The 25,018-nt window shown below is 44.8% G+C and overlaps 1 protein-coding gene across 11 annotated transcripts in view; it reads right to left on the bottom strand.

Moving 5' to 3' along the window:
* Positions 1 to 4,190: 4,190 nt before the first annotated feature.
* The window catches only part of LOC138769970 (sialic acid-binding Ig-like lectin 12), a 93,866-nt gene continuing 73,038 nt past the window's right edge, over positions 4,191 to 25,018 (bottom strand). For 3 of the 11 annotated variants that reach the window (XM_069948793.1, XM_069948799.1, XM_069948773.1), the window contains 6 exons: positions 24,544 to 24,903; positions 11,631 to 11,750; positions 11,301 to 11,370; positions 6,027 to 6,088; positions 5,881 to 5,942; positions 4,191 to 5,790 (listed from right to left, as the gene is read on the bottom strand). In XM_069948793.1, coding sequence (XP_069804894.1) covers positions 5,626 to 5,790; positions 5,881 to 5,942; positions 6,027 to 6,088; positions 11,301 to 11,370; positions 11,631 to 11,750; positions 24,544 to 24,903 — 839 coding nt within the window. In that variant the 3' untranslated portion in view covers positions 4,191 to 5,625. The remainder of the gene's footprint in view (positions 5,791 to 5,880; positions 5,943 to 6,026; positions 6,089 to 11,300; positions 11,371 to 11,630; positions 11,751 to 24,543; positions 24,904 to 25,018) is intronic. The other 8 variants (XM_069948788.1, XM_069948780.1, XM_069948808.1 and 5 more) reach the window with 8 other exon arrangements.

Raw genomic sequence — 25,018 nt, 5'->3', positions numbered from 1 at the left:
TCTGGAGAGTTCCTGACATGGACAGAGGTGGCAGCAGAGAGCACTGTGTCAGACTGGAGAGAATACATCACTTCCTGCAGGACATGCAGCAGCTGATAAGTACTGTGAGACTGGAGATTTTTAAATAGAAGAAAATTACAAATCTATATAACTTTCTGACACCAGTTAATTTAAAAGAAAAAGAGTACCCCTTTGAAAGGATTAGAAAAAATAATTTCTTCTAAAAAACAGCGCCACCCTTGTCCTCAGTTTGGGTGTGGTACAGCAGATCAGTTCCAATGAAGTGATTCACACCTTCTAATACTTCTAATGCTGGAGAAACCCTTTAAAGTAACACATGACTCCAGGATTAGCCTGCACACAGTGTATTCTATTACTATGGAGACACATTGGGGAGCAGAGCAGCTGAGTACCTGAAACGGTGGAAACATTTTCTTTTTATGTTTTATAAAACTCATTTGTTTTATTTAAAAAAAAAAAAAAAAGTACACTTTGGCAGGCAAAAAAAGTTTGTAGCATGTGAGTATGTAAATATAATAGATAACTCAGGAAGAGACATGAAATATTCTGGTAATTGTAGTCACTGTTTTTACATGATTGATAAAGTTATTCTGAGTCTGCTTGATCAGTCACATGATTATGTGCAGGGACTGGGTTTCCTCCTAAATATAAAATAATGATTTTTTTTCTTTTAGGTTTTTAATGTTATTTTAACGTCTTCATGACCAAAGGTCAATGATGTCCAGATCTCCAGGTCTCATTGAAGCGATGTTCCTCCTCACCTCAGCGCTTTTATTATTCCATCTACAGGGCTGGTTGGGGTGTAATTTTTTGCGTCATGATCTCTTCTTTTTATTGGTATCATATTGGTGTAAAAGAAATTTACTTGATAGCATTCATCAGTATTATCAGCAATCTGTACATAGAGTCTGCCTGAAAGCAGTATGTATAGATCGCTGATCTAACAGGACGGAGGTAAGTTGCTTACCCCCTCCTGCTGGTACATGTGATCACGCGTCCCAATCAGTCAGTGACAGGTCCTTGTCCTGTCACTGAGTACCTTTAATGGCACGATCACTGTGCATCGCGGCATTTAAGGGGGTAATGACATACTTGGCTGTTCATGTCCTTGTACGGCCGTAAGAGAAATAACATGCCCTCACCTCCCTGGCTCCAGCGCTGGTGGCTGCATACTGCAGATCCGATTCCTGAGTCCCCTGCCGCTGCCTGGTCTGAGTTGGGACCCAGGATGTGACTTGTGACGTAACTTAGCAGCTGAGGCAGGACTGCCTGGACTTCTTTAAATCAAAACAATATCCCAAAAGTCCATAGCATTGCTCATCCCAGGCCAGTGGTAACAGAGGCTATGGCCACCATAACTCCATTAGACCCCATTTAACTTGAGGTGCTTATTTTTTTTAGTTATATCTTCATATTGTAGATAATTTTGAAACTCTTTGAGCATTTTCTATTATGTAATATTACTATTTATACCATATTGAAGAAAAAAAAAAAATCACCAGAAAAGTAAAACATCTCAAAAAATTTCTACTTCCATCTTGGATGATTCTTGGGTGGTTTCCCCGGCCCTATGCTACAGCTACGCCATATGTTGGGCGTTATTCCTCTCTAGGAGGACGTCATCTTTATCATTGTTGGATTTAAAACGTTTTACTTTCTAAACAGGAACCTATGTCAAATGCTTGAAAAGCAAAAAGCAGAAGATGGAGTTTGACTTCCTCAGTTCATACGACAATGAAATTTTCAGTAGAATTTAAGGTGTTTTCGTGTTATTATAGCAGCCGCAGAATTTTATAGAAATTCAAAAACATTTGTAGGAATAACACCAAAGTTATACCATAACACTCTGTTAGTCTGTCTCCCTTAGCTGAGATCATGCTGTCTCCTCCATCTGTTCCTGCCCAGACCCATCGATAACCTTCTAGTCATGTTGCAGAAATTCTGCCGGCCCTGACTTCGTCTTCTACAGTGGTTTGCAATAAATTAGAATATCAACAAAAAGTTATTTTATTTCCCAGTAATTCAATTCAGAAAGTGACCTCTTATATACAGAGTAAACTTTTTTCAAGCGTTTATTTCTGTTAAAGTTGATGATTATGTATTACAGCCAAGAAAAGTCAGTAGTTTCAGAAAATTAGAATAATTAACCGGCAGTGGCCTCCTAAGTGTTATAAAAGGTCCCTTAGTGTGGTTCAGTATGCAACACAATCATGGGGAAGACTGAAGAATTGACAGATGTCCAGAAGGCAGTCATTCACACACTCCACAAGGAGGGTAAGCCACAAAAGTTCATTGCTAAAGAAGCTGGCTGTTCTCAGAGTGCTGTTTCAAAGCATATTAATGGAAAGTTGAGTGAAAGGAAAAAGTTTTTTTTTTCAGTTGGTTTTATATAATATTCTAATTTTCTGAAATCCTGACTTTTGGGTTTTTCTTGGCTGTAATCCATAATCATTAACTTTAACAGAAATAAACGCTTGAAAAAGTTCACTCTGTATATAATGACTCTATAGAATATATGAGGTCACTTTTTGAATTGAAATACTGAAAAAAAAAACTAAACTTTGTTTCTATTCTAATTTTTCGCAAACCACTGTATATAACCCTGCATCTGTATACTTTCCTCCTGCTATGTGTCAGATTACCAACCTCACAATTCTGCTGTTCAAAGACAACTACAAGAACTAAAAAAAACAGTGTGAGCAGGGGATGGGAGGATAATAAGACAGAGTGTATACTTACCATTCGCATGTCAACAGGCTCCCTGACCCCTGCCGGATATCATTTTGTTCCAGCTTCTTTGTATGTCACAGGGGAAAGTACCCGCTTAGCCAATCAGTGACTATATGCAGGGGTCCAGTAGCAGGGAAGCGGCACTGTGAGGGCACAGAGACTGGGGACTGGTAAGTATGCACTCTTTATTGTGTTTCCCCTACCCACTTTCCACTCTGTATTTTTTTTATTTTGTTTGGAGTACCCCTTTAATGGAGACGACTCTAGTCTGTGAGTAAACTAGGCAAACACAAAAGTTAGTGACTAACCGCCATTTAATGGCAAATAACGGCCATTATTTGCTGTTACATGGCAAGGTAAAAAAAAATACCTTCAGTAAATTAAACAAATGTACTCCCTGTTATACTATGTTTGCCTCACTAAGGTTAATCTGCTAATCGGAAACATATACCTCCAACATGTGCCCAAAAATCGTGTGTGAATGTGTAAACAGAGGCACTAAAAACATCAACTCTCTAACCAACTCACAACTACAGTAAGGATTGGGCTAAGGCTGGGTTCACACTACATATATTTCAGTCAGTATTGTGGTCCTCATATTGCAACCAAAACCAGGAGTGGATTGAAAACACAGAAAGGATCTGTTTACACAATGTTGAAATTGAGTGGATGGCCGCCATTTAATGGCAAACATTTGCTGTTATTTTAAAACAACGGCTGTTATATTGAAATAATGGCCGTTATTTACTGTTATATGGCGGCCATCCACTCAATTTCAACATTGTGTGAACAGATCCTTTCTGTGTTTTTAATCCACTCCTGGTTTTGGTTGCAATATGAGGACCACAATACTCACTGAAATATACGTAGTGTAAACCCAGCCTCAATCTGAAAAGAAACAAGGTTAGAGGAGTACTTTGGTTAAAAAAATTTATGTTTTTAATTCAGCTGGTGTCAGAAAGTTATAGAGATTTGTAAATTACTTCTATATAAAACATTCAGTCTTCCAGTACCTATCAGCTGCTGTATGTCCTGCAGGAAGTAATGTATTGTTTCCAGTCTGACACAGTGCTCTCTGCTGCCCCCTCTGTCCATGTCAGGAACTGTCCAGAGCAGCAGCAAATCCCCATAGAAAACCTCTCCTGCTCTGGAAAGTTCCTGACATGGACAGAGGTGGCAGCAGAGAGCACTGTGTCAGACTGGTGAGAATACACCGCTTCCTGCAGGACATACAGCAGCTGAGAAGTACTGGAAGACTGGAGATTTCTATACACAAGTAATTTTACAAATCTATATAATTTTCTGACACCATAAAATCACTGGAGAACCCCTTTAAGCTTGTGGAGAAGTTCATAAATTCTTATTTCACCAACGCTGGGCTTTGCTGAGTTGGTAATTTGTTTGAAAACAAATTTTAATAACTTTACATTTTTATTATTTATTTCTTTTTAATAACCCTCATGACCTTCTATTTATTTACATTCATACATAGTACCACACCATGGCAGTAATAACATTAACCAATGCTTTCAGTACAAGGCTGATGATAAGAACCAATATGTCCCAAAGAACCCATGGCAATTGCTTTCCCGATTGGCCAAACCAAGTGAAGAAGTTTCTAGATGACCTTTATAGGTCTGATTCCAATACCATCATTACCCAATGGATTCACCATAATAATTCCAGGCTGGGAAAAGAGACAATCTTCTCGTTGCTTCCTCCATGTTCCATCACTGACTCAATCATAGACAGGTTTGGTCATTAGACTGTTCACAGTTTCTTTTATTGTTTGATTGTCATCCTTGTCATCAGCCATGTGATCTTCACGGTAGGGGTGTAGCTAAAGGTTCATGCAGACTCTTGTTTTAGGACATTTCTCCTATGATCTCTTCTGTTTGACACCTCTGCTCCTGTCAGTGCTGCTGTACAGACCTCTATAGACCATTGAGCATTGGGGAAGATTTTTGCAGATCAGGTATAATCAGTCAACCTTAATGTCATCAGGATAAGATGATCTATGGGCCCAGTTGCAGCTATGCCTGCTATGACCTTCATATGCCAGGGCTTCAAGGGGTTTTCTACTTTTAACAATTATTTTTGGTAAGAAAAGTTCTTCTGTAATAAGCTGATCATGAGGCATCCTGATTCTGAGACCGGGACACTTAGTGGTAATCCAATTCATAGTAGGAGATGTCCAAATATTGCCTGAACCTGTTGGGTCCTCCAGACTGAGAAGATCTCCAGATAGTTGCTCTTAGCTACTTGACTAATAAATGAGGGTCTCAGACCAAAAATTCTTCTCTTCTGACCTCCTAATGACCGTCATAAACTAGATTTTTCTAAATTTTACAACCTGTTACTCTACCTGAATTTGTTCTGTCTACCAAATTCAATTCTCCTAAATATGCATCTTCTAGGAAGGACTCCCAAAGGACCCAAAGCCAATGCTGGAACCATAGTGGACATGTCTTTGTAGATGACCTCTTAAAGAGTACCTGTCCTTAGAGGAAAAAAAAAAACTTCTAACACCTCACAGAGACATGTCAAAGGTCTTGATCAGTCGGGTCTGAGTATTCAGGTCCCGTTAGGAGAAAGAGCCAAGAGAAGTCCATGTGCAGCACGTTCTCTCCCAACTGTTATGTGACCTGTACAGCCGCATAATGGAAATCTATGGGGCGCCCAAAAGGGAAGAGGAATGAACCACAGCGCTGACTTCCTCCAGCTCGTTCTCCTGATTGGTACAGGTGTGAACACTCAGACCCCAACTTTTGACATATCTCTGTGCCATGTCAAAAGTTTTTCTATTGTCAGGTACTCTTTAACTTGATCCTGCTTCTTGCTTAGAGTTGTTGCTGTTTCTTCATCTGGGATGTTTCATTTGTTGACAGTTGAATATATATCTTGAGGAGCTATGGTGGTCTTAACGGCCGCATACAGGACCTGGGAGTCATCCTCTGGCTTACTCCCCTTTCTCCCATTGTTTGTCGTCTGTTGTAAGGAGGACACGTTTAGATGTGCATAAAGAACTCCTCCCGACTCCTACAATGGGAAGGAGAAAAATGAGGGTTAACACCCAGCTGACCTCTATGGAAGGTATAGTATATTGTCGGCCTTGTTTGGACATCTCACCTCTTGAGCCATTGGAGGAGCACTGGAGGAGGCCCTTGGTATGGAGTCCCTTGGTATTTGTTCTAGAGGGAAATAAAATATGAAGCATAAAAGTGGACCAGGAAACAAGAAGAAACACCTTAGCACTGATATATGGCCAACCTCACCATTGTCGGAAGGATTCCGGTCTTTTAATGCAATATCTGAGGTCAGATATCTTACGTCTTCCCTAAAAAAAAAGAGAAGCAGAATTTCTCCGCCTTGAAAGGAATTGGGGTCTGTGGATACTATGAAGTAAGATTTGACTTGTCCTGTCCAGGTGTTGGATCCTGTTTATTCCATGGTCTTGCTTTGAGTTTCTTGTTTACTTTGTTCCCATGTAGAGATGAGCATGTTGGAGTTAAATCGTTCAGCATTTCAGGGTGAATAAGTTGGATACGGATATACAGCTGTAAGCCATAGGCTATACCCATGTCTTCCAGGACTCCTTAGGGCTTTATCCAACTTCTTCAGCCATCAGTAATCAATTGCCAAACGATCGGACTGGGGCATGCTCGAGATGCGCTCACTTTGATTCCCATGTTATCCCTATTCTAGTAAGACATTGCTGAGAGGGTTTGTCTGGTAATGTTCAGTGCTTTGCCTCATTTTGTTTTACTTGGTCTAAGTGCCTTTTGCTTATTTGTTGTGCATAGTTTAGTCTAGGGATAGTGCAGGGATATTAAAGGGGAAGACAGCGTTTTTTCTGGTCAGTTTAAGTTAGGGGAAGATGGAAGAAAAAATAGGGAAACTTAGTTAGGTCCTTCCATTGTTGTTACTATTTATCATTCTATGCACAATCTCTGGCTGTTATTTGTTTACCATATCATGGTCTCCATACTAGTTTTCTAGTAGTTACATGGCTTTTTGCTCTTAAAGGGGTTATCCAGCGCTACAAAAACATGGCCACTTTCCCCCCTACTGTTGTCTCCAGTTCAGGTGCAGTTTGCAATTTAGTTCCATTTATTTCAATGGAACTGAGTTTCAAAACCCCACCCAAACTGGAGACAACAGTAGGAGGAAGGTGGCCATGTTTTTGTAGAGCTGGATAACCCTTTTAAGAACTTCATAGACGCTTGTATGATTTTCCTTGTGACTGCTGGCTGATCACTCTGTTCTGCCCTACTATAAGTCCGAGGGGTATATCTATATCATAAAAATGAAAGTCTGTCTGTCTGTCTGTCCCAAATAGACTTCCAAACGCCTGAACCGTTTGACCCCAAATTTGGCACACAGATACATTGGGTGCCCGGGAAGGATATTGCGAAGGTCCCGTCCCCGCCAGATATACAGGAGTGGAGTGGGAGGGGGAAGAGCGACGCCCCATAGAGATGAATGGGAAAATCTCCTCACTGCAAACACAGGTGATATAATTAGCTGCATGTCTCCAGCAGTAAACGGCAGTTGGAGCCTTAGCAACCAATAGGATTACTGCTTTCATTTTCACAGGGAGCAATGGTTGCTAGGGAAGCTGCCTCACAACATCCACAGTAATAACTGGTAGACCCCCTACTTCATCTATACAGTACATGTATATACAGAGCACTACATGTATACAGGACCCCTACTCTATCTATACAGTACATGTATACAGGACCCCTACTCCATCTATACAGTACATGTATACAGGGCCCCCTACTCCATGTATACAGTACATGTATACAGGACCCCCTACTCCATCTATACAGTACAGGTATACAGGACCCCCTACTCCATCTATACAGTACATGTATATACAGAACCCCCTACTCTATCTGTACAGTACATGTATATACAGGACCCCCTACTCCATCTATACAGTACATGTATATACAGGGCCCCCTACTCCATCTATACAGAACATGTATATACAGGACCCCCTACTTCATCTATACAGTACATGTATATACAGAGCACTACATGTATACAGGACCCCTACTCCATCTATACAGTACATGTATACAGGTCCCCTACTCCATCTATACAGTACATGTATACAGGGCCCCCTACTCCATGTATACAGTACATGTATACAGGACCCCCTACTCCATCTATACAGTACAGGTATACAGGACCCCCTACTCCATCTATACAGTACATGTATATACAGAACCCCCTACTCTATCTGTACAGTACATGTATATACAGGGCACTACAGGTAAACCAAACTGTGACTGGGTAACACTGCCACACCAGACCTGACAAATACCACCATACTGTGCTGGATAACACTGTCATACCAGACCTGACCAACACCACCATACTGTGACTGGATAACACCATCATATCAGACCTGACCAATACCGCCATACTGTGACTGGATAACACTGCCACACCAGACCTGATAAATACCGCCATACTGTGCTGGGTAACACTTTCATAACACACCTGACCAATACCACCATACTATGACTGGAAAAAACTGCTATACCAGACCTGACCAATACCGCCATACTGTGACTGGATAACACTGCCATACCAGACCTGACCAATACCGCCATACTATGACTGGATAACATTGCCATACCAGACCTGACCAATACTGTCATACTGTGACTGAATAACACTGTCATACCACACCTGACCAATACCGCCATACTGTGACTGGATAACACCACTATACCAGACCTGACCAATTCCGCCACACTGTGACTGGATAACACCGCCACACCAGACCTGACCAATACCGCCATACTGTGACTGGATAACACCGCCACACCAGACCTGACCAATACTGCCATACTGTGACTGGATAACACCGCCATACCAGACCTGACCAATACCGACACACTGTGACTGAATAACACTGCCATACCAGATCTGACCAATACCGCCATACTGTGACTGGATAACACCGCTATACCAGACCTGACCAATACCGCCATACCCCCCTTGAAAAGACACCAGATTTTCTGGCAAGTCTGAACGGGAGGGTACTGCCCCTCTGCAAGGTGCTACCCTACGCACCAGACCATGGGTGCCTAATGGTAAATACGACCCTGCAGGTATACAGGACACAACAGGTATTCAGGACCCCAAAACTATACACTACAGGTGCACGGGACCTCCACCAACTATATACTACAAGTATACAGGACCCCAAACTTTACACTACAGGTATACAGGACCCCAAAACTATATACTACAGGTATACAGGACCTCAACCAACTAGATACTTCAGGTATACAGGACCTCCACCAACTATATACTACAGGTATACAGGACCCCAAACTATACACTACAGGTATACAGGACCCCAAAACTATACACTACAGGTACTCCACCAACTATATACTACAGGTATATAGGACCCCAAACTATACACTACAGGTATACAGGACTTCAAAACTGTACACTACAAGTATACAGGACCTACACCAACAACTCTATACTACAGGTATACAGGACCCCAAAGCTATATACTACAGGTATACAGGAACTCCACCAACTTTATACTACAGGTATATAGGACCTCAAACTATACACTACAGGTATACAGGACCTCCACCAACTCTATACTGCAGTTATACAGGACCCTCAAACTATGCACTACAGGTATACAGGACCCCCGAACTATATACTACAGGTATACAAGACCTCCCTCAACTATACACTACAGGTATACAGCCCCCCCAACTACACACTACAGGTATACAGGACCTGCCCAACTATACACTATAAGTATACAGCCCCCCCCAACTATGCACTACAGATATACGAGACCCCTAAAAATTATACATTGTGGGTATACAGAACCCCTCTAACTATGCACTACAGGTATACACTAATTCCACTGATTAACTCAGATGAAACAATACCTTTAGCTTGGCCTCCTGGGCACCTTAGAACAAATCTAATTAACACACTGAAACTTTATACCCGAGCAGCGCCGGGTACATTTTCTAGTGAATATTAATATTCCTTTTTTTCACTATAAATTATGACTAATAAAAGCAGTAATCTCACCCTCCGCACTTATTATACATTATTAGGCTGGGTTCACACTACGTGTATTTCAGTGAGTATTGTGGTCCTCATATTGCAACCAAAACCAGGAGTGGATTAAAAACACAGAAAGGATCTGTTCACACAATTCTGAAACTGAGTGGATGGCCGCCATATAACAGTAAATAACGGCCATTATTTCAATATAACAGCCGTTGTTTTAAAATAACAGCAAATATTTGTCATTACATGGCGGCCATCCCCTCAATTTCAACATTGTGTGAACAGATCCTTTCTGTGTTTTTAATCCACTCCTGGTTTTGGTTGCAATATGAGGACCACAAAACTGACTGAAATATACGTAGTGTAAACCCAGCCTTAGAATGTATTATTTTCTGCACTAGTGATACAATTGTGGTTCAGTATATGTGTGAATATAATATATATATATATATAATTTTTTTTTTTTTTTTTTTTTACCCCTTTAAGGACCAGGCCCAAATTGACCCAGTGAATTTTGATCTTAGTGTTTTCGTTTTTCCCTCCTCCCCTTCTAAGAGCTCTAGCACTCTCAGTTTTCTACCTACAGGCCATGTAATGACTTGTTTTTTACAGGAATAGTTGTACTGTGTAATGGCGTCTTTCATTTTACCATAACATGTATGAGAGAATCCCAAATATATTATTTATGAAGATATAAATAGGTGAAATCATAAAAAAGAATGCAATATGGTAACGTTTGGGGGGTTCCTGTGTCTACGTAATGCACTATACGGTAACAGCGACAATATACTATTACTCTATAGGTCAGTCCGAACACAACCATATGCAGGTTACACAGATTCTCTAATGTTATATATATTTTTAAATGAAATCCTTTTTTTTGGCAATTAATTATAAATAAAATGGGCCTATTGTGACGCTTATAACGGTTTTATTTTTTCCCCTATGGGGCTGTATGGGGCGTCATTTTTCCGCCATGATCTCTACTTTTTATTAATACCATATTTTTGAAGATCGGACGTTTTGATCACTTTTTATAATTTTTTTTTAATATATAATGTAACATTAAATCGGTAATCCGCCCACTTTTCCCCCTATTTTCGTGAACGCCGTTCTCCGTTCGCAATGACGCTTGTAATATTTTAATAGATTGGACAATTACGCACGCTACGGTATATTATATGTTTATTTGTTTATTTATTTACACTGCGGGGGTCCCGATCGGTAAGTGACAGGGGACTCCCCCTGTCACTTACACTTAAACGCCGCGGCCGGCTGCTGATTGCAGCTGGCCCCCACCTGCTATGAAAGCGCGCTCCGCTCCGGAGCACGCTTCGTAGCGGGAGAACCACCCAGGACGTATAGTTACGCCCTAGGTCGTCTAAGGGTTAGTTATTATTATTATTATTATTTATTTTTTTGCGACTGGGCAATAACAGTAAAATACAGTATCTGTACTCTGCAAAAATACTGACCTGCCGCTATGTTTCTTACAAATGACACCTGAAAATACTGACCTGCCGCTATGTTTCTTACAAATGACACCTGAAAGAGAGATGAGAATTATATACTGCACCAATGGTTCCGACTGACTGATTATATTAAGTTCAATAGAAACCAGTAGCCGCCCCTCTCCCAATCCTGCACACACACATTGCTATGGAGAATCGGCACACATCTGTACTTCTATAGCTATAAGTGATGGAGGTTTGGTTTCGGCATCCATGGAACCTATAGCAGATATACAACTATCAAGAAGATCTGCTGGTACATTTACTCTACACTCAGCTCTAACACCCTCTTACCTTTTGTCTTTAGGATTATGATGATAACAGCGCATAAAATAATGACAGCGATCAGGACGGCGACTACGGCATACACCAATGTGTTGTTATCACCTTTCCTGAAATCATCCATAAATGTATCTAAAAGAGACCAGAGATCACTGCAGACTGTAGCAGAAATCAATGCTTTCCCTCAGCTCTCCCACCCTGGTTATCCCCCTCCCCCAGCACTCCAGCTGGATCCCATTGCAGGAATCTGCTATAGAAGGACCATGAAGAAAAAGCATATGCACAAAAAGGTAGCACATCAAGAAAAAAAATCTTTATTTGAATAGCCTAACAATACACAAAATATATGAAAAACAGGAGCGGTACACCTAGGGAGACAAGCCCTAAATGCCACTCAACATTAAAAGCACTAAAATGTCATCCTTGGCTGACGTCCCAGCCCGGACTCAACACCCTACCTGACCCCGGACACAGCACATGAGTAAAATGCAAGAAAAAAATCCCCCAAACTATTACAAAAATAATGGGTAATGCAGTGACTAATAATAAAAATGAAAAGTGTACTGGGATGCCAGCTGGACCAAGGATGGCATTTTAGTGTTTTTAATGTTGAGTGGCATTTAGGGCTTGTCTCCCTAGGTTTACTGCTCCTGTTTTGTATATATTTTGTGTATTGTAAGGCTATTTAAATTAAGTTTTTTTCAATGTGCTACCTTTTTGTGCATATGCTTTTTCTTCATAGTCCTTCTGTGTTTCTTATATGCATTGGTTTAACACTCAGGTTAGAGGGTGGTGCCCACTATACTCTCTGGTTTGGCATATAGGAATCTTCAATATACATTGTACAATCATGGAGAAACCATACAACAATGGACAAGATAAAGCTCACTTACTAATTTAATAAGAAACGCTAATAATTACAAGTCATGTGTCCCTGGCGGGGGCTTATTGCTAGAGATGAGCGAACCGGTTCGGCCGGTATGGGATCCGGTTTGGAGTTTTTCAAAAATCCGAGTCTGATCGGATTCGGATTTTTGGAAATCCGCTCCGTTTTTTTTTTCCCTTGCTTTCTAAAATGGCAGCCGCCATTCTAGAAAGCAGGAAGTGTTTCGGGTGGGAAAAACCCTTTCCCATGATGCCCGCAACGCATCCAATCAGCAGGGATCTTGCACTAGCCCACCCCCTGTGTGACGTCAGTATTGCTTTAAGAGGAGCACATGACCGCACCGCGCAGCGTGTACAGAGAGAGAGGAAGCAAGCTGCTATTGTGTACTACAGACTACTGAGGGAAAGTGAGATATTGAGATACTGAGATATTGAGGGAAAGGAAAGGAAAGCAGAGAGGAGAAACATCTAGTGATTGAGAGAGAGATATAGAGAGGGCGAAAGATAGATAGATTATAGGACATAGGACAGCAAAGGGTGCCGAACCAAAACGTGCTGTGCAGATATGCAAGTCCTATACTTCTCATAGTGTGTATATCACATCAGTCTTATCCTGAGAGACAAAAATACCTGGTGCAGGTGTATAGCATTATATCTTTAAAAAAGTGCTCTATATATATATATATATATATATATATATATATATATATATATATATAAAACAATTTCTATACTTGGACCCTTCTGATTGATAGTGTGTATATCACATCTGAGAGACACAAATACCTGGTGCAGATGTATGGCAGAATATCTTTTAAAAAAAGGGCTATATATATATATATATATATATATATATATATATATACATACACAATTTCTATATTTGTCCTATATATATATATATATATATATATATATATATATATATATATATATGTTGTAGACATGTCACTGGAGATGTGTTCGAGGGGGTGTACATCTCACCTAGGCTGATGTATAGTCTGAGATGGTAAGTCCAGGAGGGATCTGTTGCTCAGCAGTGCTATGCTGCTGAGTTATTATTTATTTTTACCGGGCCTGGATTTACTGGAATGGTGGATAGGTTGGTAGTGGGATCTGCCATTCCCTTTCCCTCGATACAGTATGGGTTTTGGGATCAGGTGAGCTCTGATCCCAATCAGCCTAGGAAGGCAAAAGGTGTGCTCAGTGTGCAGGAGAGCTCTCAGCCAGGAGTGAACAGCCTGCATGCTGTTTGGTGAGAGCTGGGAAGACAGCCGCTGCTGGGGCCTGTTCACACCCCGCAATACTGCCGACTGAAGTGCCAGAGAGGTAACCTGCTTTGTTAGTAAGTGCCTAGACGGGCAAGACCTTTTTGTTTTGTTTTGTTCTTAAAAAGCACGGTGTTGCTGTATTTATGTTTTCTGGACTGTTTATGCTGCCAATAAACGCCAAGTTGTTATTTTACAAGTCCAAGTCTGCTGTGAACTGTGTCCAAACACACCATCCCCCGGGAAGATCCCTACAATTGGTGCTGCGGAGCGGGCAAAACGGTTGCTAGGGGCAACGGTGTGCATCAACTTGGCTACAGCTGCGTATGTCCTGGGTGAAGGCTGCGGCTTCACTCCAAAAACAGACAAGCAACATGGAGGAGATGATGAAGCAGTTAATGCAAGTGAGTCTGCAACAGTAACAAGCTCTGACAGACGCTAACCTGCGCCATGAGCAGGCTAATCGGCAGCAACAACAGGCTCAGGCAGATGCTAATCTGCGCCATGAACAGGCTCTGGCAGATGCTAATCTGCGCCACAAACAAGCGATGGCTCAACAACAGAGACTTATTGAGCAGCTGATAGCAAAGCAAGAGGCATCTGCAGGTGCTAATCCCCAGCTGGTGGCAGCAGCCGCGCCAGAGACTTTGTCTGTGAGAAGAGCTGTGCAGCGTGCGCTGCAAAAGATGACTGCTGATGACGATGTTGAGGCCTACTTAACTGTCTTTGAGTGTGTGGATGAGCGAGAAAAGCTACCCTCCACTGAGTGGGCAGAGGTCATTGCTCCCTATTTAACAGGCGAACCTCAAAAGGCCTACTATGACCTCAGTGAGCAAGAGGTCAAGGACTATGCTCGGCTAAGAGCAGAGATACTCGCCCGACTAGGAGTTACTGCTGCTGTCCGTGCCCGGAGGGTCCGCAACTGGAGCTACAGTCTGGACAAGTCAGCGAGGTCCCAGATGTATGACCTGATTCATTTGGCAAGAAAGTGGTTGGAGCCAGACACCTCTACTCCTGCCCAGATCCTAGAGAGGGTTGTGATGGATCGCTACCTCCGCGCACTTCCTGCTGATCTGCAACGCTGGGTGGGACAAGGCGAACCTAAGAGTGCCGATGAACTTGTCAACCTTGTGGAGAGGTTCCAGGCGACTGAGGACTACCTCCGTGATGTTCCTGCAGCACCTTCACCTCCCCGGAGTGCCAGATCTGTGCCGTCACCTGGTAAGAGACTTCCATCTATTGGGGGAGTGTGGAGGGGTGCTGATAGAGGGAAGAGAGCTCAGGAGGTGTCTCAGGGGCAAAAGACTGGTGGTGGTCCCCGGTGGCTAAGTGGCCCTAAAAAGGACTCTCTGCCAAGGAGACCAGGCCCTATCCAGTGCTGGAGATGCCATGAGACGGGACATATGTCTGCCCATTGCCCTCTTACCACTGAGCCCATGGAGTGTGACGCTAGCCGGCGTCAGTCGCTATTTGCGGAACCGTCTTTTGTTGCGGTCACTGGACTAGAGACTGAACCGCAAGTCTGCAACATTAAGGTCAATGACTTCCCTGTTAAGGCGTTGCTGGACTCAGGAAGCCTTGTCACCTTGGTGCATGCCAGTCTGGTGACTAGGGACTTGGTGCCAGAAAGACATATGAGCGTGGTATGCATACATGGCGATACGAAGGTTTACCCTATAGTACTGGCTAATGTCGGGACTGAACTAGGCGCTGTACAATATGAAGTGGGTGTGGTTAAAAACCTTATGCATAATGTAATATTGGGGCGTGATTTTCCATTGTTCTGGGCTCTATGGGGAAAACAACAATCCCCTGAAAGGAGTGAGGAGACCCCTAAGTCTATTGCATTACCCACGGTAAATGATAAAAATGTACAGGATGAAAATGATGCTTTTCCTTTGCAGGTCCTGGCTGGTGAGGAAGAGGCTCCTCCCACTGCGCAGAATGTTCCAGACTTAGAGGTGTCTAGGGATAATTTTGGTACTGCACAATTACAGGACCCCACTCTCAAAAATGCGAGAGAGCAGGTCACTGTTATGAATAGGGTACCTCAGGAACCAGAAGCTGAGGAAAAAGTTTCCACATTTTTCTGTGACTAATGATCTCTACTATAGAGTCACTAAAATTAATGAGGAGGTTGTGGAACAGCTTCTGGTGCCTAAGTCGTACCGGCGTCAGGTACTCGACATGGCCCATAATCATGTCCTTGGGGGCCACTTGGGGACAGATAAAACGCAGGAGAGAGTCCTCCAGAGGTTTTATTGGCCTGCGATTTATGCTGACATAAAAAAATACTGCGAGTCGTGCCCCACATGTCAGCTTAGCGCTCCAGTGTCGCATTTTCGCAGTCCTTTGGTCCCACTCCCCATCATAGAGGTACCTTTTGACCGGATCGCAATGGACTTGGTGGGTCCCATTGTAAAGTCGGCTAGGGGTCACCAGTACATTCTAGTTGTATTAGACTACGTGACCCGCTATCCTGAGGCTGTACCCCTAAGAAACACTGCATCTAAAACAATTGCACGGGAATTGTTTTATATGTTTTCCAGGGTGGGGATCCCCAAAGAAATCTTGACTGACCAAGGTACCCCATTTGTGTCAAAGGAGATGAAAGAGCTATGCAAACTGTTTAAAATCTCACACCTACGTACCTCTGTATATCATCCCCAGACAGACGGGTTAGTGGAGAGGTTTAATAAAACCCTGAAACATATGTTAAAAAAAGTGGTGGAAAAGGATGGTCGTGATTGGGATCACTTACTACCTTACCTGATGTTTTCTATTAGGGAAGTACCCCAAGCGTCCACAGGGTTCTCTCCCTTCGAATTAGTCTATGGTCGTCACCCTAGGGGTTTGTTGGATATAGCGAAAGAGACATGGGAAAGTGAGTCCACCCCATACAAGAGTGTTATAGAGCATGTAGCACAAATGCAGGACCGTATAGCCACTGTAATGCCCCTAGTAAGGGAACAACTCCAGAGGGCGCAAGAGGGCCAAAGCAGAATTTACAATCGTTCTGCAAGAATCAGGACATTTAGAACAGGTGACCGGGTCCTCATACTTGTTCCCACGGTAGAAAGCAAATTCTTAGCAAAGTGGCAGGGTCCCTATGAAATTGTAGAGAAGATCAGTGAGGTCAACTACAAGGTACACCAACCAGGTAGAAGGAAGCCTTTCCAAGTTTATCACATAAACTTGATCAAGCCCTGGAAAGACAGGGAATCCTTGGTGGCGACAAATCCTGTTGGTCATCTGTCACCACCAATCCCTCCGGTCAGGATTGGTGACACCCTATCAGTGTCCCAGAAGCAGGAAGCTAAGGAGTTCCTGCAGAGAAATAAAGACAAGTTTTCTGACCTACCAGGGCGTACGCATCTCATTAGTCATCATATTGAAACTGAGCCTAGAAGCAGAGTAAACCTTAAGCCCTATAGGATACCAGAAGCACGAAGGGAGGCGGTGTCAGCCGAGGTAAAGCGTATGCTTGACCTAGGATTCATTGAGGTGTCCCAGAGCGAGTGGTCCAGCCCGATTGTGTTAATCCCAAAGCCCAATGGAACTTGGAGGTTCTGTAATGACTTTAGAAAGTTAAATGAGATCTCCAAGTTCGATGCCTACCCCATGCCCAGGGTAGATGAGTTGATAGAAAGGATGGGTAATGCCAGGTACATAACTACCCTCGATCTCACTAAGGGCTACTGGCAGATCCCACTCACTCCTGAGGCTAGAGAGAAGACTGCATTCTCCACCCCTGATGGGCTCTTCCAATCAATATGTAGTGATGCCATTCGGGTTACATGGAGCCCCTGCCACTTTTCAGAGGTTGATCCTGCGACCACATCGGGATTACTCTGCTGCCTACCTCGATGATGTGGTCATTTTTAGCCCTGATTGGGAAAGTCACCTCTGTAAGGTCCAGGCGGTGTTAGATGCCATAAGTGATGCGGGGTTAACCATCAATGCAGAGAAGTGTGCACTAGCCTTAGAGGAGGCCAAATACTTGGGCTACATTATTGGAAGGGGGTTAGTGAAACCACAACTAAATAAAATTGAGGCAATACAGAATTGGCCTCAACCCCTCACAAAGAAACAGGTCAGAGCTTTCCTGGGTATTACGGGCTATTACCGTAGGTTTGTGCCAAATTTTGCGTCAGTTGCAGCCCCACTAACTGACCTGACAAAGGGTGCGAAGTCCGCAATGGTGACATGGACTCCAGAGGCTGAGAAGGCTTTTCAAAGCCTTAAGTCTGCCCTGTGCCAACAGCCTGTGCTAGTTACCCCTGACTTTAGGCGAGAGTTTCTAGTACAGACAGATGCCTCTAATACAGGGTTAGGTGCCGTCCTCTCACAGGTCGTGAATGGCGAGGAGCACCCGGTGATGTACTTGAGTAGAAAGCTATCCCCGGCCGAGAAAAATTATGCCATTGTGGAGCGAGAATGTCTGGCAGTGAAGTGGGCCCTAGAGTCCCTGAGGTATTACTTACTAGGCAGGAGATTCAGGTTAGTGACAGACCATGCCCCCCTAACATGGATGAAGCTTAACAAGGAGAAAAACGCGAGGGTGACTAGATGGTTTCTGTCCCTACAAAACTTCAATTTCACTGTGGAACACCGGCCAGGGAAATTACAGGCGAATGCTGACGCCCTATCAAGGGTACACTGTCTGTGGGGACGAAACGCTCAGCCCTCCGGTCTGAAAAAGAGGGGGGGGGGATATGTAGACATGTCACTGGAGATGTGTTCGAGGGGGTGTACATCTCACCTAGGCTGATGCATAGTGTGAGATGGTAAGTCCAGGAGGGATCTGTTGCTCAGCAGTGCTATGCTGCTGAGTTATTATTTATTTTTACCGGGCCTGGATTTACTGGAATGGTGGATAGGTTGGTAGTGGGATCTGCCATTCCCTCCCCCTCGATCCAGTATTGGTTTTGGGATCAGGTGAGCTCTGATCCCAATCAGCCTAGGAAGGCAAAAGGTGTGCTCAGTGTACAGGTCCTTGCTCTCAGCCAGGAGTGAACAGCCTGCATGCTGTTTGGTGAGAGCTGGGAAGACAGCCGCTGCTGGGGCCTGTTCACACCCCGCAATACTGCCGACTGAAGTGCCAGAGAGGTAACCTGCTTTGTTAGTAAGTGCCTAGACGGGCAAGACCTTTTTGTTTTGTTTTGTTCTTAAAAAGCACGGTGTTGCTGTATTTATGTTTTCTGGACTGTTTATGCTGCCAATAAACGCCAAGTTGTTATTTTACAAGTCCAAGTCTGCTGTGAACTGTGTCCAAACACACCATCCCCCGGGAAGATCCCTACAATGTATATAAAAGTCCTATATATTACATAAAATATTGTTCTCATCTACCAAGTGTAGCAATCAGAATTTGAATATAAAGTCATGGCACAGCGGCAGCAGGAAACCTCACAAAGCGTTTCAGGCAGAGGGCACGGCAGAGAGTCTGGCTCAAGGGGCAGAAGAGGAAGTAGCGCAGGAAGAGGGTCCAGTGGCAGGCCTGAGCTTCCTTTGTCACACCAGGGTCGTGTCCACCCATCTAATTCCACAGTCCTGGAGTGGCTGGCTCACACTTCGACGTTCACAAGGATGAGCAGTGAGACAGCCAGCCAGGTATCTGTGGGTACCTCGAACACGACCCTGACTTGGCACGGGCACGCAGCAATTCCCCCACGCCCTTCATCTGACATCCTCAGCAACATCCCGCTAACTTTTGACCCACCGCCTGCAAGGGAACTGTTGGCGTCTATGAGCAGCAAACTGCTCTTTGATGACGATGAGCACGTGGGGGAAGAGACAGGGGACAATCCAGTGCAGGGCATAGCTGTGTCGGAGGCAATATCAGAGCAGGCCCATGTTAGGCCTGACAGGAGAGCAGTAGGCAGTAGATGACAGAGGGCTGGGCAGGAGCCTGATGAGGACAATAGCATCATTCTGGAACAGGATGATGCTACATCGGATGTTACATGGGATCCACGGCAGGATTTGGCTTATTCAACGGATTAGTCAACCAGGAATCCGTCCGCCAGCAGGCCGCCACAACTAAAAAGCAGACAGGCAGCAGTAATCAACTAACAAGTCAGAAGCGTAGCCCGGAAAAGCAGATGACCACTGGCGAAACCTCCTCCACTGCAGGTCCTAGTATCGACAGCGCCCGCCCATCCTCGCAGCCTGTCCGTACTAGCCTCTACACGTCGCCTGTGTGGCAGTTTTTTAAAAAGTGCCCGGAGGATACCTATGTGGTCATCTGTCGCATTAAAAGAGGCAAGAGTTGCTATCCTGGCACCAGCGCCATGGCTGCCCATATGAAGCGCCACCACCTTTCCGCCTGGGAGAAATGGGGTGATAGTGGGTCACAGCAGGCCCAGGCAGAGCCGCGGTCAACAGCAGCAGGAAGCAGCAGTAGTCAGGGGGGCCTTTCACAGAGTCAGACCTCCTCTTTGGAAGGGAGTGTGTCTTCACTTCCTTCTTCGGCTGGTGGCCCCTGTGTTGCTAGCAGTAGGCAGCCTGTCATCATGGAGTCCCTATACCGGAGGCAGACATATGTACCCAGCAATCCCGCAGCAGTCAAGCTGAACGCTCACCTGGCTGGTGCTCCAGGCTCTACCGTTTAAAATTGTCAACTCGGCACCTTTCCGTAAACTGATGTTGTGTGCAGAGCCACGGTGGAAGGTGCCGAGTCAACACTACTTTTCCAACACATCTATCCTGGCCATATATAGCTATGTTTGCGAAAAGGTTGCTGACTCGCTGAGCCATTCAGTGAGCAGACATGTACGTTTAACCACAGACATCTGGAGCTGTAATTACGGGCAAGGGCAGTATATGTCCATTACTGCTCAGTGGGTAAATGTAATATGGCCGGCGGACCCTCAGCAACTTGGCCAGGGAAGGGCGATGACACCACCCCGTTGTCACTGCAGGGTTCCTGTGTCGCGGTTCTCCTCCACCTCCTCCAGTAGGTCCAAAACCTCCTCAACCGCCAGTGTTCCTCCCTTGTACCACTTGGGTGTAGCACGGAGGTGTCATGGTGTGCTGCATCTAGCCTGCCTGGGTGAAAGGAGACACACAGGGGAAGAGCTGCACCGCCTGCTCTAAACGGAAATCCTCACGTGGCTGACTCCACGCCATCTTAAAGTTGGGACGGTGGTGAGTGACAATGAGAGCAACATTCTCTCCGCGCTGGGTCAAGGATGTATGAGGCACGCCCTGTGTATGGCACATGTTTTAACCCCTTAACGACATCGGGCGTAAATTTACGCCCTGATGCCGGTAAGGGAGTTCAGAGCGGGGCCGCGCGGCGGCCCCGCTCTGAACCGCGCCGGTCCCGGGTGCCGCGTGTAGCCCGGGACCGTAGGTATTAGCGGGCACGGTCCGATCGCCGTGCCCGCTAATACAGTAATCGGATGCAGCTGTCAAACATGACAGCTGCATCCGATTACCGGACGCAGCGTCATCCCTGGTGTCTAGTGGGGAGATCGCTCCTCCGGGATGTTATCCCGGAGGAGCGATCTCCGTAAATGAAGCCGGCCGGGGACCGCTCCAAGATGGCGCCGTCCCCGGCTCGGCACTCGTTTACTTCCGGCTGCAGCAGCCGGAAGTAAACGAGTGCCTATCTCCTGGATCTCTGCAGCATATCTATGCTGCAGAGATCTCTATGAGAGATCAGATCACTTATACTAGAAGTCCCCCAGGGGGGCTTCTAGTATAAGTGTAAAAGTTTAAAAAAAAATGTCATTATTAGTAAAAAGCCCCCTCCCCTAATAAAAGTCTGAATCACCCCCCTTTTCCCAGGTTATAAATAAAAGTAAACAAATAAATAAATAAATAAACATGTTTGCTATCGCCGTGTGCGTAATCGCCCGAACTATTAATTAATCACATTCCTGATCTCGCACGGTAAATGCCGTCAGCGCAAAAAAATCCCAAAGTGCAAAATTGCGCATTTTTGGTCGCATCAACTCCAGAAAAATTGTAATAAAAAGCGATCAAAAAGTCGTATATGCGCAATCAAGGTACCGATAGAAAGAACATGTCATGGCGCAAAAAATGACACCTGACACAGCCCCATAGACCAAAGGATAAAAGTGCTATAAGCCTGGGAATGGAGCGATTTTAAGTGACGTATATTTGTTGACAATGGTTTAAATTTTTTACAGGCCATCAGATACAATATAAGTTATACATGTTACATATCGTTTTAATCGTAACGACTTGAGGAACATATATAACAAGTCAGTTTTACCCCAGGGCAAATGGCGTAAAAACACATTTCCCCCAAATAAACAAAATGCGGTTTTTTTTTCAATTTCACCACACTTTGAATTTTTTTCTGGTTTCGCAGTGTACTTTATGCAAAAATTCAGCCTGTCATTGCAAAGTACAATTAGTGACGCAAAAAATAAGGGCTCATGTGGGTCTCTAGGTGGAAAAATGCAAGTGCTATGGCCTTTTATGCACAAGGAGGAAAAACCGAAAACGCAAAAATCGAAATTTGCTCTGTCCTTAAAGGGTTAAACCTAATAGTTACACACTTTCTAAAGTCTTCATCCCATTTACAGACTGTGCTGTCAATGGCTCGAAAGCTGTGTAACCATTCTAGCCATTCAAGTCGCTCTCACCACATCCTCCTCGACCTGCAGCGGAGGAATGGTCTTCCCAACCATCATCTCATTTGCGATGTAGCCACGCAGTGGAACTCCACCCTCCACATGTTGGACCGGCTCTATGAGCAGAGGAAGGCCTTGACTGATTTCCTCTTGATGCAGATGGACACGGCGACTCCCCTGTGTAACCTGGAGCTCGGGCAGTGGCAGCTCATGCGTGACACCTGCCGCTTGCTATGACCCTTTGAGGAGGCCACCTTTCTGGTCAGTGGGCAAGACACAGGACTGAGCGCCATCATACCCATGCTTCATGTACTGGAGCTGATGCTGATGCGACTCAGTGGCGAGGGGGAAGAGGTCTTGCCACTGTCGCAGCCTGGGTCGCTGGAGGAAGGCTTGGCGGAAGAGGAGGGAGAGGAAGTTGAGGAGGATGAGGACCTGATCGTACAGGAACTCTTAGGGGAGACGGGTGGAGGAGAAGGAGATCAGCCTTCCTGCCAGACCATAGGGGGGCCAGAAGAGGATATAAAGGGCTATGAGGAAGATGAGGAGGATGGAGGCAGTACCCATTGGCAGTATGCTGTGGAGACGGAGGCGGGGACTCCTTCTCACTCCCTGGTGGAAATGGCTAAGCGCATGTTGATATGCTTTCGGGCTGACCCACGCTTGCAAAGGATTCGTCAATGGGATGAGTTCTGGCTGGCCAAACTACTGGACCCACGGTATCGCAACAAGCTGTGTGAATTCATTTACCCTTCCCAACGGGAGGAAAAAATTAATGATTATAGAGAGGAGCTGGGTGCACAGTTAGTGGCAGCCTTTGGAACACGGCGCTCTCATTGACGCCTTTCCCACCAGGGCCACACCAGCAGTGCTGCCTCCTCCTCGTCCTCCTCTGGCAGTTTGGGTGGCATGAGCAGCGGCACCAGTCTGAGCCTGATGTCCATGATGTATGCTTTCATGCAGCCACAGGCCGGAGTAACAGCACACCCGCACAGCAGCAGGACATGGCGGGACACCTCAACTTGACTACTGGTGTGCCTGCCCTTGCCTCCTCCATGTTGACTACTGCTGTGCCTTAACTGGCATCCATGTTGACTACTGCTGTGCCTTCACTGGCCTCCAAATTGGCTACAGCTGGGCCTTAAATGGCATCCATGTTGACTACTGCTGGCATATATGATTGTAGATTGACTTCTGGTGTTCCTGCCCTTGCCTCCTTGTTGGCTATTTCTGGGCCTTAACTGGCATCTAGGTTGACTACTGGTGTGCCTGCCCTTGCCTCCTTGTTGGCTACTGCTGGGCCTTAATTGGCCTCCATGTTGACTACTGCTGGGACTTAACTGGCATCCATGTTGGCTACTGCTGCTCCTGCCTGGCCTCCATGTTGGCTACTGCTGCTCCTGCCTGCCCTCCATGTTGACTACTGCTGCTCCTGTACTGGCCTCAAATGACTACTGCTGCTCCTTCACTGCATTTGTGACCTTTTTCCTGCATAGACCCTGTAATGGTGAGTTTCCTGCATAGACCCTGTAATGGTAAATTTCCTGCATAGACCCTGTAATGGTGAGTTTCCTGCATAGACCCTGTAATGGTGAATTTCCTGCATAGACCCTGTAATGGTGAGTTTCCTGCATAGACCCTGTAGTGGTGAGTTTCCTGCATAGACCCTGTAGTGGTGAATTTCCTGCATAGACCCTGTAATGGTGAGTTTCCTGCATAGACCCTGTAGTGGTGAGTTTCCTGCATAGACCCTGTAGTGGTGAGTTTCCTGCATAGACCCTGTAATGGTGAGTTTCCTGCATAGACCCTGTAATGGTGAGTTTCCTGCATAGACCCTGTAATGGTGAACTTCCGGCATAGACCCTGTAATGGTGAATATTGAAGTCTAAAAAAAAAAAAATGACTTTGAGATATCGAAAAGATAATGATGTTACTGACATGTAGAGCCCTAAATTCAACCAAATACACTACCCCCGTATCATTTAATGCTTTAAACTATGAAACCCGAAGAAATCCGAAATTTTGTCGGACCAAACTTTTGAAGAGTTCGCTCATCTCTACTTATTGCATATTGACTTTGCCGCTAACACTAATAGAACCAATGCAGATTTTTTTTGTAGGATTGTAGGAAATATAGCAATCCCATGGTCCCCTTGGACTGACCTTTGACTTCTAGCTTGGTCCCAATTCCGTACTGAATGATTGAGCTGGTTTTATTACTGACACAGTACTTGACCATCACAAAGCAGTAATATGTGGTGTTATCAGCATGGGTGACCCCCTTTATATAAAGATCAGCTGATCCTCGCAGCTCTGTCCTTCCTCTGTATCTGTGGTCAATCATTGCTGGTGATGGGTGATAGGCATAGACTCCCCTCGGGCTCCCCGCTCTCCAGAAAACGTCAGTCCCAAGGAAGGCAGCATATGACTGGGGTGTGAATGAGCAGCGGAGGGTAGCGGAGCCGTCACTGTCAGGTAAGGCCGTCTCTGGCTGCACAACTGCAAGTGTTCTATCCGTGGCGGCTGCGAATATATAGAAATAAAGAAAATATATAGATATAAAGAAAATCTCACGCATATAATATTACATTCATTACCACCTTAAAAAGAATTCTGCGAGGAGCAGAAGACGGCTCAA

This window comes from Dendropsophus ebraccatus, chromosome 1 (genome assembly GCF_027789765.1).
Source record: "Dendropsophus ebraccatus isolate aDenEbr1 chromosome 1, aDenEbr1.pat, whole genome shotgun sequence".
Classification (NCBI taxonomy): domain Eukaryota; kingdom Metazoa; phylum Chordata; class Amphibia; order Anura; family Hylidae; genus Dendropsophus; species Dendropsophus ebraccatus.
The sequence above is the reverse complement of the archived record's forward strand: the minus strand, read 5'-3'. Positions and strand labels throughout refer to the sequence as shown.